Source organism: Lonchura striata, chromosome 12 (assembly GCF_046129695.1).
Source record: "Lonchura striata isolate bLonStr1 chromosome 12, bLonStr1.mat, whole genome shotgun sequence".
Taxonomy (NCBI): Eukaryota; Metazoa; Chordata; class Aves; order Passeriformes; family Estrildidae; genus Lonchura; species Lonchura striata.
Window position 1 is genome coordinate 21,941,314 of NC_134614.1, and position 19,024 is coordinate 21,960,337.

A 19,024-nucleotide genomic window follows, 5' to 3' on the forward strand; every position below is an offset into this window, starting at 1 on the left:
GTTGTTGCTACTTGGAGCAGGGTTGATATATAAAGGTTCAGTCCAGCTCATCCTTCTCTGTTTCTACTCTGACAGAATTATAATTTAATACTTTTTAATCCTTTTCCTTTCAAACACTTATAAATTTTGCAAATGTTCTTCAATAGATCACAGCTGTGTGTAAAGTAGGACATCATGAAAGGCTAAAAGAAACTCTGGGTTTTTTCCATCCTTTTTCCCCAAAATTTAGAAACCTACAAAGTTTTGACCATTCCTTGGGATTCTAAGTGTCTCCCTTGAGACCTCCTGCATTTCTTAGGTGAAGTTTATAGAAAATATTAACAAAATGAAGTCCCATAGAAAGTGGGATGGCTTCCAGAAGATTTGGATTTCTTAATTTTCTAAAAAATATCTCTGTCACTCCTATCAGCAATAAGTTCCAGGGCAGCCCGGGGTGAGATCTTTTCACACTGCTGTGAAAAATGAGACAAGTGAGGAGAGACTATGGATCCATAAGTGTGCCTCATAATTGTAATTTCTCAGTGGAAAATTTTCAGTACTTAAAAGGTTTGGAATGATTTTACAGTTTTGTAAACTCACTTTATTAAGTGATTTCTGGTTTCAGCTGCTTTATGAACTGATGCCCAACAGTAAATCACTCATTTGCCCGTTGGGAGTACAGGCCAAACAGATACTTTTTCCTGGCTTAATTCATCATCTGTTGACTGAAATGTCAAAGGAAATTAGAGGAAATTGTTATGTAAATCCTTACAGGATGGTTCAGTTCTGAAGGATCCAACTTCACACGGAAAATGTTTTTTTTCCTTTTTACCTGGGGTGTGTGTGACATTTTGATCCCTTCTCCCTTCCTGGGAGATCAGCACAGCACATTCCCCAGAGGATCCTGGCTGGGATCAGAACTAGGCTATGATGGAATCGTGGAATCCCAGAGTGGTTTGGGTTGGAGGAACCTTAAATCCCACCCAGTGCCACCCCTGCCATGGCAGGGACACTTCCACTGTCCCAGGTGCTCCAAGTCTGGCCTTGGGCACTGCCAGGGATCCAGGGGCAGCCACAGCTGCTCTGGGAATTCCATCTCAAACCCTCCCCACCCTCAGAGGAAGGAATTCCTTCCCAAATATCCCACCCATCCCTGCCCTCTGGCACTGGGAGCCATTCCCTGTGTCCTGTCCCTCCATCCTTGTCCCCAGTCCCTCTCCAGCTCTCCTGGAGCCCCTTCAGGCCCTGGAAGGGCTCTGAGCTCTCCCTGGAGCTTCTCCTCTACACCTCCAGCTCCCCCAGCCTGGCTCCAGAGGAGCTCCCTATGATGGAACAAGAAATATCTTAACATTTGATGAACATTTAGGAGTTGGGAAAAGCTCATTTTTCCAAACACTTTCTTCCATCCCAACATTGTCTGGCAGAGGGACCACAGTCAGATTTTTCTTTCCTACTTGGAGAAACTCCCTCCCATCCAAGAGATCTCTGTGCCACATGGGGTGGATGGGAGGAGCCCCAACATTACCTATGATTTTCATGTCAACTTTGTCTCACTTTGGAATTATTTTTGTGCCAGGATGATCCTATCCTATTGCATTTATAGTGTCTGAGCCTCCAAACGGTGCAGTCGAATGTGATTTTACCTGGGGAAATTTGGGGTGTTTATTTGGAGTCTGTACTTTAATTGCCCAATATCTCTTCCTGTTTTCGCAGAATATCCAGGTAGTCACAGGAAGACACACTTTACTTTCTTCCACTGATTGGATGGGAGGAATTTTTGACCTTGGAAAGTGGAGATGGTGTTGCTATGGAAACTAATAAGTCTGCTGCCATTCATGAGCTGCAGCACAGGTAAAATGTTCCACTATTAGTGTTTGTGATTGATAAATCTCTGTCAGTGTCATAGTTCTTGGAGAAAGGAGAAGCAATTACCAGAATTAACAGCCCTTTTTTGTATGAGCAAGTGACTAAGGAGCTTTTCATTAGGACACACTTTAATTTTAAACAACTCCAGGTGCTGCCTTTGAACCAGAAAAACACTTTGCAAGATCATAAGGAAGCTGGAATCCAGGTAACAGCTTTAAAAATAGACAAAGCTGTAACAGTGAGAAAGAAGAACAATTGTTACTTGGGTGACAACATCGTGAAAACATTTATTTACCACAATATCAGCAAATGAAGCTGAAGTGAAAACCAGACCAGTTTGGGAGCACTGAATGAATGGTTTTGATTCCACATTTCATATCACACCCTTCAAGTGCTTCCATGCTAGTATGGTATCTTTAAATCACAGATAACTGAAAGGCAAATTAAAATATTTATTTATGAAGTCCAACAATGGGTGAGAATCATAAGGATTATCAATATCAATGCACAAAGAGGAAAGAAAATCTGGCTTAAAGCCCAAAGCAAATGCAAATATTCCTTCTTTGCCTCCTGCTGGAGTGGTGATGGACTCTCATCCTCCCACCCTGGGCATCCTGACACTCCTCAGGCTGGGATCAGAGCACAAAATGTGTTTGGAGGGAGCAGGAATGCCTCCCCTCCATTCTCCTTCCTGAACATCCCCCGTGTTTATTTAAAACATCAACAGTTTGTAACATATTGTGAGGTAAAATGTTCTTCTGTGCCTGGCTGGGCATTGTTCACAGTGAGGTTTGGTATTCTGAGTTCATTCCTGCTCTGAACCTTTCTTCTAATTAAAAGCATATAACTTGACAATCCTGCTTCATAGAGCCATAAAAATGGGATTAACTCCTGTGGCTCATTACAGCCTCATCTCCAAACAGGCACCGAGTGGGAACTGAACTCTTTGAGGTTCTAATGAATTTGGGGATGGACTGACCCTTCACACTTGGCTGTGATAGAAACCATGACAACTGACTTTTGTCTCCAATTAATGTATTGAACTCTAAATAGCCAGGATATTACTCATGTACTTACAAGGAAATTGTATTAAAGTAACCTCAAATGATACTTAAATTAATTATGTAGTGCATGAGTCAGCAGCTGTTTGAAGTGAAGAAACAGAGCAGAGGGCAGACTTCAGTACCATTTTAAAATACAATTTAAATGAACCTCGATGCTGTTTTATCTAAATGTGAAATGTAAACCTCAGGATAAAAAAAAAAAAAAAAAAGCAAATCTCAGGATCAGACTTTCTGTTAAATCAATACCAAGCTGCTATTTCAGTAACAAACAACCAGCACATTAAGGACTAAGAATCTTGGAGTACATAAAATATTGTGATATATAAAATATTTCAAGTGAGCAGCCGCTCATTTAAGCCCAGCTTTGCTGAGCTCATCTCAACAACCATGTTTTTAGGACCTAAATCTTCCCTTTAATTCCTCATTGCCCCACTCAGCCCTCTTGGGTACCTCTAATAGAGCCTTCCCTTCTTTACTACTCTGAGTAAAGCACTTGTACTAGTCTTTCAGAGCACAGGATTCCCCTGTAATTCCCTGATTTCTTGGGAAATAGATGGTGGTCCTGGAATCTGAATTGCTAGGGGAGCAGGACAGCTGTGTGAGGGACAAGATATTCTTCCACCCATTATTTGTATCTCCAAAAAGAACCTATTCCTTCCCTTTTTTAAATTTTTCCCACAAGCTTTCATTTTTGAAACCTTTTGTCATCTTCATCATTCTTGCCAGAGGATTACCTTTAACAAGCCCAGTGCTGGGCTTTAAACCTGAGTTAAAAGGTACTGGGAGTTCACTTTTAGATGAACATGTTCAGCTTTTAAAGGCTTAAAAATAGCTAAAAATGCAAATTTTCCATATTGCCAGGCACCAAGAGTAGCTCACAACGGCACTTTTGTCCTGCTCCTGCTCTCAATTAAAGGAACAGCAAAAGCTCCCACTGACTTCACTGGGATAAATTAATTTATTCCTGGGTAGAAATTAACTCCATTGATTTCAGCAGAGCTCCGCTGATTTTCACGCCATGACATTCTGAAATAGGCCTGATGGTAACAGTCAAACTGCACTTATGGCAAAACTTCTCTGATTTATCACCTGGAAGGTTCACATCAATTTAGGAATAATAGAAATGAGTGGGAAGGGGAGGAACCAGCCCTGATGCTGAGCAGAGCAGTTTTGTGGGCTGGGGATGGAAAAGTAATTCAGGGTGTTGGATGGCATTGGTCACTCATTTCCTCCTTGGTTCTACCTCAATTCTACCTGACATGTAGAATGAAAATGATTTTGACCTATAAATTAATTTCAAATCTCAGGATTAAATGTGCTGTGCAGAAGAACTTGATATTATTATCCCCCAAAAAATGGCAATTCAATTACTCAAAAATCAAAGTGCCCTCTATATTCTCTTTATAGGCAAAAAATCGTGGAAAGAATAATGCTCCCTCCAACTCTTATTTTCCAGCCAAGCTTTTTTATGTATCTCAATGATGGTCTTTAGGGTTTTCTTGCAGTGCCTTAGGGGACAAAATAAAATAAGGTAATGCATGCACAGTGGCACAGCGAGGGAACAGATTAGATTTTTTTTTTTTTCCATAACCCATTGCTATTTAAATGAGATAATCTGATCTAAGCAGAGCACCAGAGGCAAGAAGGGTGATGAAGATAAACTCAGAGAACATTACTTTAAATTCTATGTACTTGCTATAGGGATGTACAACAACCATCTCCTGACATCACTGAAATGTAAACATTATTTGATATGAATATGTTAGGAAAGAGCCTTCACTTTCTGGATTAAAGATATTGGTAGGATTTTGGGAAGCTGAAATGAACAGACCTGTCCACAGTGCTCAATAAAATAAAATAATTGTCTCTTCACACCAAAATTCTCTCATGTTTTACTCCTATGGCTGCTCCTGGATTGTGCTGTTTCCTCTGGAGCTGTTGTGCAAGGCAGGTTGCCAAAAATATCTTAATGAGGCAGAATTTTAGTTTTATTTTTAATATCATATTTCTGTCCTAAGCATCCATCAGATGCACCTCAGGCTGTTCTTTGGGTGTGGGTGCCAGGTCTGGTTCTCCACCAGGTTGGAGGAAATTTCCTCACCTCTCTCTCTCTGGTCCCTCCATTCTCTCCTGTGTCAATAAGGAATTGCCTCCTGATTATTTCAAGTGTCTGTCTTCCTCCTGGACAGCTGATCCCAATTTTCTATGTCCCTCCTGTTCCTAAAAGGAACCGGCTCCTCTTTGACCTGATTCCTGGTGGCTTCTTCCCTTCAAAGAAATCCATGCATGGAGAGGTGGCCTTTGTCCTTTGTTCTGCTGATGCTCCTGGCCCCACCGTGGAAGCAAAGGGGATTTCCAGGATTAAAGATGAGGAAAAAGCAGAATGTCAGTGAGTTCTATCAGGCTGTGGACAACAGAAATATTCCAAGCCAGTCTGACCTGAATTTGGAAATGAGGCATCAGCTGTATTTTTCACACAGCCTTTTGGCTCCTTGCCTCCAAACCAAACCAAGAGGCAACCCCAACCTCCCGGGCTGGGTTTTTGGCCCATCATTTTGAAGCTGTTAAATTAGAGAGAGACATTTCCTGATGCAAAGTGTCCTGATCCTCCTCTGGGTCACAGCAGGATGAATATTGAATACATCACATCCCACACTCTGCCTGCAGCGTCTCGCAGATTTATTGTTGGCATAACAGCACCTTTAGGGATGGAACAGCACACCATATATTTTAGGACAAGTGACATCTTTGCTATTTCTAACAGCAAAATGTGGAGATGAACTAGTCCAGCCTGGAAATGTTAAGGCTTCCCTGAACAACCAGAAGCATTTGGAGATGTGCTGATGAGTCAGACAATGATAATAATTAGGTGTCCCTTAGACAGCACGGAGGTTTTCCTGGTTTTGGGAAATAAAAAGCTGCATTTCTGTAAAGGACTTGCAGGGCTGTGGCAGGACATTGCTGGCACTGCAATGTCCCTCCAGGAGAGGCAGCAGTGACATTTGAAGAACTTTCTTTCCACGCTGTGGGGTGTCAGGAGGTTCAGCTCATTCCCCAACGTCAGTGCACAGCAACCATCCCCTGGTGGAACAGAGCCAAGGAAAGGGAACCTCGTGCCCTGAAGATGCTCCATGACTTTTAGGGAATGTGAGGGGGTCTGAAGCTTTCCACCAGGCAGACACAAACCCACCTCAGAGCTTTGCCCTGGGTGGACACCAGTGCCACCCACATTCCCCAAAGACTTATGTCCTTGGGAATTATGTCCAACATTCCCAACCATGGGCTAGACTCACCCAACAGAAGAATCCCCCTCACTGGGTTCATCTCCCAGCAAAATCCCTTTGTGGAATTCCCCTGGGTGCATGGAGAAGAGGTCCCCATGGATGTGCTGGAGAAGAGGGGAGAGCTCAGGTGCTGCTTTGAGGGTGCACTTTGAGCTTGGAGCCTGCATTGATTTCTCTGTCAGGGAAATGTTATTTACAGTTCCTGGAGTGAGGTGGAGATGCTGCAATTCATGGGTGTGAATCCACCAGTTTTATGTTCTCTATATGGTTCTAGTGTGTGAATTCTTTAATCTGAAAGGCCTTGTCTATATTTATGTTGGTTTAAATAACTATTGCTTCCCAATCTTTTTAATTAGTTGTTTTACATTATTTTTTCCCTTTTATTTAAATTTTACATGATTTCCTTCTGTTTTATATCAAACCATTTTATCTCCCAGCACAAAAGGCTCATTACATTTTTAAAATAACATCCTGGTACTTTAGAAGTAATTTTTTTTTTTACTTTTTTGTTGCAACAGCTTCAAAGACAATTCAATTTTACTTTATTATCACTGCCAAGAAGTTGAAATTAGCAGGTGATTAAGCACGGCAAATATTTTGAGCATTTTCTATTGTCAACAATGGCAAATTTCAGTATAAAGACATTAAACTTAGGAAGGCACAATAATATATTACTGAAACACTTTATTGAAGCACAAAATTTTCAAAGAAAATTGCTGGTTTTAAGTGCTTGCTTAAACAAAGAGTCGGTTTAGATCAGATTTTAGAGATAAATTGTTCCCTAAAAAGGGCTGAGGCCCTGGCACAGGTTGCTCAGAGAAGCTGAATTTTGAGATTCCCAATTTTAGAGTTACCAACATGGATTTTTTTGGAGTTTGAGAACCAAATTCACTCCCTTTTTATCTCCAATATACCAATGCCTCAATTAAAGAACTGACACTTGAAAACTTAGATTTTATTATGGAGAGAATGATGGCCATAAAATCATGGAATCACTGAAGGATTTGGCTTGGAAAGGACCTCAAGGATAGTCTACATCCTACATGAAATAGAGAGAAACTCAGCTGAAGTCTAATTTTCCACTAGGAGAAATTAGATTTTTTTTTCCAGAAATCAGACTTTGGAAATGCAAAAAACCCAAAAACAAACAAACAAACAAAAAAAATTAAAAAACCCCAAACAAACAAAAAACAAAACAAAACAAAAAACCCAAAAAACCCCAAATCTAAAGCAGAACAAAACAACAACAACAAAAAAAAAAAAGACCAAAACCACAAAAAAACCCCAGAAAAATAAAAAAACCAAACCTAACCAAAAAAAAAAAAAGAAAAAAAAACCCACCAGAAAATTAACTCTACCTTATTTTGACACAAAAACCTGGACCAACACCCTGACACGGATGAAGATTTTGCACTCAAACTTTTAAGTGCTGCAAAAATATCTGTGACTTCCACGTAATCACAGGCTGATCATCCCTCCCATTGTTTGCAGAAGTTGGAAAAGAAAACGTCTGGGATTATTGATTTGCTACTTCTTTTTCATTTAGCGCCTATTGATCGCTGTTTATTCGTGTGGTTTTTGTTGGGCAGGAATTAACATTGAAAACATCTTGGGATTCACTGTGTTCCCACCGACTTGACATTCCTTGGGAAATTTTGCTGCCACAACTTCACTCCAGCTGGGTGTTTCAAAAATCAGTGTTTTCTCTTCTGGCCTCTTGGCAGCAAAAAAAAAAAAAAATCATGCACTTTTTTTTTTTAAATGTATTGTTAAAAATAAAAAATACAGCTTTTTTAATGTATTAGAGAAAGTGCTTTTAAAAATGTATTATTATTATGGTTGGCACTTGCCTGGGACAGAAAATGTGGTTGTCACAGAGTTTGAGCTCCCAGAGTAGTTTCTAACCCCTCAGGATGATTTAGGCTGTGGTTATGGTGCCTACATTACAAAAATAACCTTCTTGGGGTTGGGGGGAGTTTTTCATCCCTGTCTGCGAGAGGAAATTTTGTGATTGCCACAAAAAAATTGCTTGTGGAGTGTGGCAGCCCTGGGAGGGAAATAGGGATGGATTATTGCAGCTGGATGGTGGAAATGTCTGGGGTGGCTCTGAGCTGCTCACTGAAGCTGCCACAGCTGGGCCATGTGGAATCACTCCTTTCATTGCTCTTGTGATATTCACATCCCACAGTTTTCCCAGTTTTAGCTCCCAAAACAATGAAAATCACAGGCCAACCACACATTTCCCAGGAGACTGCATTTTAGTCCTCAGCCAGACAGTAGAAATGTGAATGGATTATTTATATTTATCTTACACTTGTTTTTCACCCTCCAGAACATCGCTTTTCTCCATTACTCCACTCATATTTAGGATTAAACTCTTTAAAAAAGTTAAAAATTAAAAGCAGTGTTTCATTGTCATGGAATTACACAGTTCCAGGAACTGGAGGAGCAGCCCCAAATAAATATGGGATTTATCTCAGTAATTGCTGTGGTTGCTGGCACAGTTACCACCATTAAGATCCAAAGACAGATAAAGCTCTCTAAGGCTTCTCTTGCAGGAGGTGAGAGGGGAACAGGAGGGCAAATTTTGAGTGTGGAGGCAAAATTCAGGCACAGAGGAGACCTGCAGCCCCCATTTCCCTGGGTCTCTGCTTCCCCTCGTGTGCCAAGTCCACCCAGAGCTGCCAATCCTTGACCTGTGGGTCAGACACTGCCTAAATTCCCTCCTGGTTTGCAGCTAAAGGAAAATTTATAAACTTTATTTTGATATATTTGATTTTTAAACCCTGATAGAATTTTAGCAATAGCACTTTTTCCCCTTCTGGTTATAGCATAACCAGTATTTTGTCCTGTGTTCAATATTAATATCTGCTTTATTGTTCTATTCTAATTACAATCTCATTATGAAAGGGGCTCTATGTTTTCCTGTGACAGATATTGCATCTCGTTGTTAGTGGATCTTGGTTATTCCATGCTTATTGTTATTAATAATTTGTAGCAATTGGATTGGAATTAGAATATTACTTTGCTAAATCACTTTTGCTGCTAATTAAGGCACTGTGTGTGACATTGTTTCACTCCAAACATCATTGTCCTGCTTTTCAGCCTGCTCTAATTACCTGTAACTCACTCATTTCCACTTAGAAATCAGGTCTTTTAATCAAACTCCTTCGAGTTTTGCCCTGGTGGGAGCTGCTCTTGGTGGGAATGAAAAATTCTCATGGACAAAGATATTTGTAATGACAAATGCACCTTTCACTGCAGCCCTGGAGCTCCTTAGAAACAGAATAATTGTTCTCAAGGCTTCCAAACACAATAGAAGGAAGGAGGGTTCTGAGGGAAAGGTGAAAGATGACTGAAAAATTCCAGCTCTTCGAGGTATCAGCAAGGAAATCGCTGTAGCTTTAAATTGTCTTCTCTGCACAAAACAGCTGGGAGATCAGATCTGTCACACTGTTTGCTGGGGTAATCTTTCCTCTGAAGCAGCAGCATCACTTCGTTATTTGCCTGGGAACTTTGCTCACTTTGGCTGCCAAACAAACGGAAGACACACAAAGGTCATGCTTGAGTCACGAGTGAAAACTCACTTTAATGGCCAGGGGCCTTCCTGGTGTGTGTCTGGCATTAGCAGGACTCTCTCTCAGTGACAGAACCTCTGACATCTCCTGAATATTGCAGCAGCCTGAGTAAAAGCAGGAAAAAAGGGTTTATTTCCGTGCAATTCTTTCTGCAGCCATTTTAGGGGAGTGGAGAAAAGGTGTAAGGAAGGTGCTGGAGCTGTTCTGCAAACAAACCTGTGCACACAGGCAGCAGCTGCACCTTTCTTTGGTCACGGAACCACAGAGGAATGTGCTGGAGCTCACCCTGGGTCAGGGTGGCTCCGTGTGCTGGAAAAGTCTCTCCTCCAACCCGAGCTTCCACAGAAAGGCTCAGCAGTCTCTGTTGTTGGTCTCAAGGCAGTTTATTGCAAGTTATCTCAAAGATTTTCTCCTGGGGCTGCTGTGGTTTGCTCACAGCTCAGGCAGAGGCACACACACACCCTGACATCCTCTCTGACCCCGACTGCTTCTTCTCTCCCACCCAGGGCTGCTGCTGTCTTTGATATGGGACATTACGTGTGACATGGTTACAGTTTTCCCCAATGCCTATTACCTATATTAAATGGTGATTTTCTATCTTTTATATGGTACATTACGTGTGACATGGTTACAGATTTTCCCCAATGCCTATTACCTATATTAAATGGTGATTTTCTATCTTTTATATGGTACATTACGTGTTACATGTTCACAGTTTTTCCCCAATGCCTATTACCTATATTAAATGTGATTTTCTACTCTAAACCAATCTGGGAGTGCCAACATCACCAAGAACATGGAGGTGAGGAAGGAGAAAGAGGGAGGACAGGGCAGGCCCAAATCCCAAATCCATCTTAAACCTCTGACCCCCATGTACAAAACCAAAACCCCCTGTACAGCACTCAGAAATTCTTCCCTCTACTTTGTAACTACTTCTACTCTAATATCGAAACTTTTGTGACGTCTTGTTCTTCCTGCAAGGTTGGTAAATCATTCCATGGTTCAAACCCAAAATCACAGCTGTTTGCAGCTGCCTGCCAGGGTCTCAAATGCTTCTGACCTGGGCCCGGAAAATCCAAAAATGTCTGAGGGACATTTTGAGTTCCGACAGAATGGAATGGTTTGGGTTGGGAAGGATCGAAAAGCCTCTCCAGAGTCACTCCCTGCCACGGCAGAGACACCTCCCACTGTCCCAGGCTGCTCCAAGCCCTGTCCAACCTGGCCTTGGGCACTGCCAGGGATCCAGGAGCATCCCCAAATTCTCTGGGCATTCTGTGCCAGTCTGCCAACCCCAACTCCAGCAGCATCCCTGCATCCCAAGGAGGGAAGCTGTGAGGGATTCAGGCACCACTCCAGCATCATTCCAAAGGCAAGGGAAGGTTATTTCCATGGGAGTTATTTCTGTGAGTTGATCTCCAGTCCGGGTGGGTTGTTTGCCACAGGATTTCCTTAAAAGCAGATGCAAAGCTCGTTATCATTTGTGAGAATTGTCTGGGGAAGAGTAGCCTGTTAGAAAACAGCACGCTGTCCCTTGGGGCTGGCCTCTCCCCTGTGGCACTGCTGGGTGCCCGTGGCCAGGCTGGGTTGGGTTGGTTTCACTGCCCAGGCTGCCTCTCCTCCCTCCCAAGCCTTGGCAGGGTCTCCCTCTCAGTGCCCTGAGCCCACCCTGGAACATTCAGAGTGCTTTAGAGTAAAATCTATCCAAACTTCGGCTCACGTGCTCAGAAGGCCTTTTCCCCCAGCCCCAGTGTGATTTATGGAATGCAATTTCTTCACTTTCTAACATTGTCTCACTTTATACACTTATGCCAAATCAGTTTTGATGATTTATTACTTTTCCTACAGCTTATAAAAAAAAAAAAAAGGGGTATCAATACAATGCCAACAAAACTGTAGGGGTTAACCTCTACTAATTTATTGAGCATTAATCAGATTTATATTTCAGTCATATTAGTCCAAAGCTACAAAAATCACTGATGGTGTAATGCAGCTAAATCAGACTATAATGTGATACCTCCAATTTCTGTTTCTATTTAGATTTATTCTGATTTACACTGAATATGGCAGGAAAAAAAGACTTTTCTCTGTCTCTTCCTTGTACATTTGTGAGTTTTCAAAACACAAATAGTTTGCTCTAGGCCAGACCAAATGTAACAATTTATGCAATAGATATTGAATTCATATTTGCCTGACAAGTGACCTTATCAGCTATAACTTGTCATCTCCTAATTAGTCTACATTTATTTTATTCACTCAATTAACCCCCAGCATCTCCAGGAGATAAGTTGGCGATACACGAAATTATGTGTGGTGTTGCAATTAAAATGGTGCTGCACATGTACTCCACAAATTTGCCTTAAAGAAAGGTAAACCTCATTAATATCCCACCAGTCTGACTGCAAATTAAAATGGTTTTATTGCCAGTGATGCTACTGACTTTCAGTGCTCACTGGCAGGGAACAACAATGTCTTTTCTTCTGAGAATCTAAAAATAATCACATAAAACTAAGAGTGCACAGTGAGATTTAGAGGGCAGAAGTATCTACGTATTATTAAACCTCTCCTTCCCAGAGAAATGCCCAAATTTTTAATTTAAAAAAATATTTACAGATTAAGAGTGACCTGAAAGGTGAGCACCGAGAATTTGTATGGAAAAGAACAAAATCCTATGAACAGAATTCAGTTTGACTCATATTTTGTGCCTTGAAATAACTTGTATTAAGAGTTTTGATATAAACCTGTGGTTACATGATCAACAGAAATTCATGCAAACTTTAAGGAAACCAAACTTGAATCAAGATTTCTCTCCCAGTTTGATATGTGAAAAATGCTCGTGCATATACACAAATAATTTATAGGAGAAATTGAGACTAGAGAACTGTTGTCAGCCCAAAGGTGGATGTCCACTCAAGTCAAAATAATCAAACATATATTTATTGTATTGCACTGACATTTTGCCTAGATGTATGCATAATTTTCAAGATATTAGGGATGTGAAAACACCAGCACACAGAGAATGAATGTGGTGAAATAGGACATCTTGTAAATTCAGTTGGGTACAATTATTGAGGAGAGGGAGCATGGAGCACCCTCCTCTTTTTGCTTGGAAACTCTGCAGCCTAAATCTCCTGAAATTGGAGCTGAATCCATCATTGATTGTGTCATTGCCCAGAAATATGGCCTTGAGCAGATGTGCCATAACTCTGCTGGTGGTGCGGCACCGTGGGCACGGCGACCATCGCTCAGGAGGACACAATTCCCAATTTCCTGAGCACCACAAGTCAAGCAAATGTGTTCCCAGCAGCCTGATGGGACACGTTCTGCTGGAGATGGATGGCACCAGGCTGGGATGGATGGCAGGGACAGGGCAGCTCCTCAAACCTCTGTGGTGTGATCGGGTGCCGAAGACTACCTTAGGTTATGGGGTGGCTCTGGGTGGTGGAAAAATTTTTCTTTTAACTTGTGCTTTTAAAGAAAGGCTCAGTACTTTCTGTTGTTTGGTCTCAAGGCAGTTTATTGCAAGTTATCTAAAAGATTTTCTCCTGGGGCTGCTGTGGTTTGCTCACAGCTCAGGCAGAGGCACACACACACCCTGACATCCTCTCTGACCCCGACTGCTTCTTCTCTCCCCACCAGGGCTGCTGCTGTCTTTTATATGGGACATTACGTGTTACATGGTTACAGTTTTCCCCAATGCCTATTACCTATATTAAATGGGGATTTTCTATCTTTTATATGGTACATTACGTGTTACATGGTTACAGTTTTTATCTAATACCTACTACTTATATTAAATGGTGCTTCTCTATTCTAAACCAATCTGTGAGTGCCAACATCACCAAGAACATGGAGGTGAGGAAGAAGAAAGAGGGATGACAGGACAGACTCAGATTCGTCCATCTTAAAACTTTTGACCCTCATGTACAAAACTAAAAACTCCACTGTACAGCATTTAAAAATTCTTCCTTCTACTTTGTGACTACTTCTACTCTAATATCTAAACTTTTGTGACTTCTTGTTCTCCCTGCAAGGTTGGTAAATTGTTCCATGGTTCAAACCCAAAATCACAGCTGTGTCCAGCTGCCTGCCAGGGTCTCAAATGCTTCTGACCTGGGCCCGGAACATCCAAAAATGTCTGAGGGACATTAAGTCCCCATAATCGGGGTTTGATCCTTAGGGAAGGACTTCAACTCTGAATCCCACAGAAATCAGGGGAAAGGGAAATGCTGCTGCCCATCCCAAGGCCAAGCTGGGCTTGGAGCAGCCTAGGACAGTGGAAGATGCCCCTGCCCATGGAGGGGTGGGGGACTGGATGGGATTTAAGGTCCTTCCAACCCAAACCTTTGTGTACTTCAATGGTTCTATGATCCAGCCTGAATTCAACACTTGCCCTTTTTGTCTTCACATCCTAAAATTCTCCAGCACCTCTGAATCTCTTAATTTATTTTGTTTTATAATCTCACCCATATATTATTTTCACTTTTTGAGTTTCATCTTTGCATTTTATTTAATTTTGTCTTTGCATTTATTACATTTCACTGCTCACATTACCCCACAATTTTAACACTCTGTCCCAGCTCAAGGGATGACAAGCTGCCCCTACATTGAGTGTCCTCCTTTCTTTGGCATCAAAAGATTTTCCATTTTTTTTCCCCCTCAGTCTGCTGCAGTTTGAATTCCACCAGTGGCAGAGATGAGATGACTAATCCAATTTCCCTCTATGCAAAGAATCCTTTTGCATTTCTCTCTGCACTTCTACTTTTTCCCTGAATAGCCGTCATTTAATGCCCCGTTATCTTGGATGGCACTCATTTAGTGGTTTATTAAGCAGTAATTCAGCAGCCTGTTATCAGTTCCTACTAGAGCTGGGGAAAATATGCCAGCCAAGTATGCGAGATTTCCGCAGAATTACAGCAGTTTTGTGATTTTTGGATTAGAGAAAAATTACCCCAAAGTAATAGATATGAAATGTTTTCCCTGCATTTCATTATTGGCCCAGTGCTAAAGCTCCCATCAGGCTATTCCTACTGTAGATTGTCTGATTTTTATTTCTGTTTCCAACCCAAGCAGCAAAATTCTACAAAATCACAGAGAACTCAATGGACTGAGAAGTCCTAAATCTGGACTCACTTTTTCTCCTGCACTTATGTCCTTCCTGAATGTTTCCAGGTGGGAAAAATACATAAATTAGTTTTCTAGAGCTTCTTAAAAAACAGGGAGTTGATGTGAAGTAATGGGCAAGGGTAGAAGGCAAAATGTAGAGGGATCAATGTAAATCCCAGCTGGAAAAAAATGGGTTTGTGAAATAATTTTGATGATAAAATAGGTGAAGGCTTGATTGGAAATTACAACTTGTGAAAGTTGATGAAAATAGTATTTTTTTAAATGATAAATCATTCCTGTTTCCTATCCTGTTTGGATTTTAACACATAATGAAAGTAGAGATAAAAGGGAGGAGGGGAGAGGGTGATGGAGCAGCTGAACTAGCACTGGCCAGAGTTGGGGAATTTTTCATATCTGCTCATGAAAAGCATTTCAGGTTCTGGTTTCCCTCTGAAAAGTTGCACAGGAGGCACAGGAGGACAAACTCTTCCCATGGGCTGGCATTCCATGTTTTCCAGGCTCCTCTGTGGGGTGAGAGCCCTGGGAAGGGTTAACAGGGACAGCTCAAACCCCAGCTTTGGGCTGCTGCTGTCTCTGTGCAGCTTCAAAATTGTTAAATACAGAAATCAGGAGGGGACAGATCGTATCTAAACAGGATAATTTCCATTTTTCCCTGGATTTTTAGCCTGCTGACATGGCCAGCAACATTCCCATCTCACAGCCCGTCCTGCTGACCCTTCCCTGCTCTGCTCCAAGGCAGAATTTCAGTGCAGCCCTAGCAGCCTTTACTTCCCCCCTCCTTTCAGCTGGGTTTTGTTTTGTTGTTTATGCTGTCATTTCTTAGTTTCTTTTTTTTTTTTTTTTTCAGAGAACACATCAGATAAAGGTCATTTTTTCCTTGAATGGAAAAGCACAGCGATTTTGACAGTGAGACATTCCCAGCTTGCTCTACATCAGAAATGTTGATATTAGCTCCTCCAGAATAGGGAGTAGAGACAAAAATTGCCTGAGCAACTCAATGGCTGGCAGTCATTTCCCCAAAAAAGAGCATTTGCAAAGTTATCCTTGTGACTTCTGCTAATTCCAGGGTGCCATTACTGGAAGGATTTTAACTTCATTTGCGTTTGCTCAGGAAAAAAAAAAAATCATCATGAAGGTATTAAACAGCCACAAAAGATGATGGCTTCAAATAGTGTCTTTTGGCTGATCCATAATCGTTTGCTTTGGCAATTTTATTGGGGAACATTAAGGATGATCACTAACTCTGTGTTCCTAATTATTTCTGAAATATTGTGCTGTTTTCTGTGCTGAAATGCAGAATGAGCAGAGCAGTGGGCTGGTTGGGATTGCAATGTTCTAACTGGGTTTTAATCAATGAGTGATAATGAGAGCTTGTGTTTTGACTTTCCCTTCTTAATTGCCAGTAATAAAGCAGATCCTCATTGATGATATTTAGCAGAGTTCAATTTCATTCATCTCAGTTTATTCTATTTATTTTGAAAGTGCCTGGGAGCTTTCAGCGTGCTAGACACAATAACAGAATATTCAATGCTAATTATATTTTCCTTGCCTGATATTTTCCACAACAGAGGATGCTGCTGCCTTTTCCTGGGGAGTGACTGCACCTCCCTGTTTTCAGCAGGTTTCTGGAATGCAGGAGGAGTCAAAGGATACAACCATGTCCAGTGAAATCCCAACCACATTTTTCTATTTAAATCTCTATTTTCCTTCTGCTGCTCATGACAGTTGAGATTTTTTGGGGTGTTTTTTGTTTTGTTTGTTTGTTGTTTTTTTTTTTTTTTTTTTTTTGCTAGGATGTCAAAATAAGAATTAAACATAAATATTCTAAAGATGAGGCACATCTGCAAGTGCTGCTGGCCAGGAAAATTCATCTCACCCAAACAGCCATAAAAAAGCCACACAAGGTGTGATCTATCTCAAGTAGATCTTCACTGGCCAACTGTCAATTTTACAAACCGAATTTTGGTTAAAAAAGACAATTTTTTTCCTAAAAGTTTAAGTTCCAAATTTAGTTTTGATCCTTCAAATGGATGCCAGTACTGTGATGACAAATGCATGCGAATCAGTCAGTCAATACAATAAATATTTTGATAATATCCTGCCTGAATCATCTAATTTTAATCAGGACCTGCCTTAGGTTTAAAATGTTTTAAATATCCCTTGCATTCCTCTTCAATTATATGTAAGAAAATAAAGAGTTTTTAAATCTTGCCTGGATCATTGCTTGAGATGATTTATAGCCCAAGATTTTCTTCCTGAGTTATCAATCATCTGAAAGCAAGAAGTAGGTGGCAGCCTGAAATTTCTATATCAGATCTTTCTGTGTCCTGAGGAATTTTTGCCGTGGCAGTAATTTGGGCTGCAAAAATAAATGGTCTCCACATATTTTTTCTATTATCTTCATGATCTCAATTATTTCTAAGTGTTATCCTAGGATATAAACCTTGTTATCTATATATAAAATCATCACTGATGTCAGGGTCTTACAGCTAATTCCTGACTGGTTTAATTCATGCCTCTTACTAGTGAGAAAAACAAGCATCTGGGAAGGAGCCATTTTGTTCCAGTAATTCAAAATAAATAAACCAAATTTAAATTACTTGTACAAGGAGCTAAAACACCCACCTGCATTATAGTGCTGTAGAATGGAGATTGTATCTGGATTTCTACAAGTTCTCAATGCTGCAGAACCAAAATACAGCTTCACATTACAACAATTTTCCTGTTGAACGTAAGTGGGAATTACCAAGGGTGGCCTCTGGAAACACAGATGAATCATTGCTTGCTTTAGTAAATTCAAGCTATTTGCAAATCAGCCTTTTCCATGATTTGTCTCCTGGCTGGATCTTTGAGTGCAGCAATTGTCCCTTGTCCCAGAGTCCCTGGGTGGGAGCAAAGAGCTGCAAAGACTCAAATGAGTCTGAATTTTCCCCAAATTCCTTTATTTCTTCCCCTCATTTTCTGTGTAAGCAGAACTGCAGTTTCTCATGTTGTTATGTGCTTATTCCAAATCAATGTTTGACTCTCTCACATTGACAGGGCAAATTCAATGGAATTTGGGAGTCATCACACAGAGTTCCAATGACAAAAATCTTCTGAGCTTAATTACTCCCACCCTCTAAAATAGCAAAGCACAGTTAAATTTTAAACAGAGAAAAGTTAGAGAGAAACAAGGTGCTGGCTTTCTTTAAGTGGCAGGATATTAAATGATATAGCTGTTATCTTCTCCTGTAGCATAAATTATTGAATTAAGCCTTCAGTCAGCTTGGCAACAGTGCCAAATGAATATTCCAGGAGTACAATGCAGCAAACAGAATCTGTCACTGAATCTGGGGCTCCCTCAGAACTGAAATTACAGTGAACAAAATGCTCATGCACTCGATTGGAAAAGGTTCATTATTATTTATTCATCTTGCCCTGCAACACAAAAAAACTAATGAAATTTCATTGAGAAGGGGGCACGTCAGGATTAGTATCCATCAGAAAGGCACATCCCTCCAACTTCATCAGGGATATTTGTCTCCATAATTAGATGTCTGTTCCACCAGAGTTCTCCATCTGAAGGACATGCCCAAGTTCATGACATGAAACAAATCACCCACACTAATGAAAAGGTGATTTTCACCTCTTATTTCACCTGTCTGCATCTCCCACAGCACAAAGTCTTTGGGAAATCTTTTTATAAAGCCAAAAATAGTCAGGCCCAGGTAGGAATTTCAGCACTGTTGCTCACATGTTTGTTTATTTTTCAGTAAAATATTCCATTATTAATACAGGTGGCACATTGTGTATTTATAGCCCCTCTCCTGGGGCACCTTTCCACACATCCCCACAATGAATTGTTCATAAATCTGTGCTCATCTCCAGTCAAAAGCTTAAATCAGTGCAGCTCCACTGAATGCTCTCCACAACCCATCCATTAGGAACAATTTTCCTACCCTGCAACGTGAACTCCTGGTCTGGAATTTTTAGGGAATATTTGGGGGTTTGTATGGAACATGGTATCCTGTAAATCTGAAGTTTGATTGCTGTGCTCGGGGTGATATCAGGAGAAAATGTCATATTTTGGCATTTAGGGATCCATCCTCAATTATTTTGGGATCAGAATGTGTGTATCTGTTAGATGGGT

At 40.9% G+C, this 19,024-nt stretch overlaps 1 protein-coding gene across 1 annotated transcript in view; it reads left to right on the plus strand.

The window, feature by feature from the left end:
* CNTN6 (contactin 6) overlaps positions 1 to 19,024 on the plus strand; it is a 129,829-nt gene that overhangs the window by 22,733 nt on the left and 88,072 nt on the right. Inside the window, exon 2 of the mRNA XM_021529017.2 lies at positions 1,693 to 1,830. Within this exon, the coding sequence (XP_021384692.2) occupies positions 1,776 to 1,830 (55 nt within the window). The 5' untranslated portion in view covers positions 1,693 to 1,775. The remainder of the gene's footprint in view (positions 1 to 1,692; positions 1,831 to 19,024) is intronic.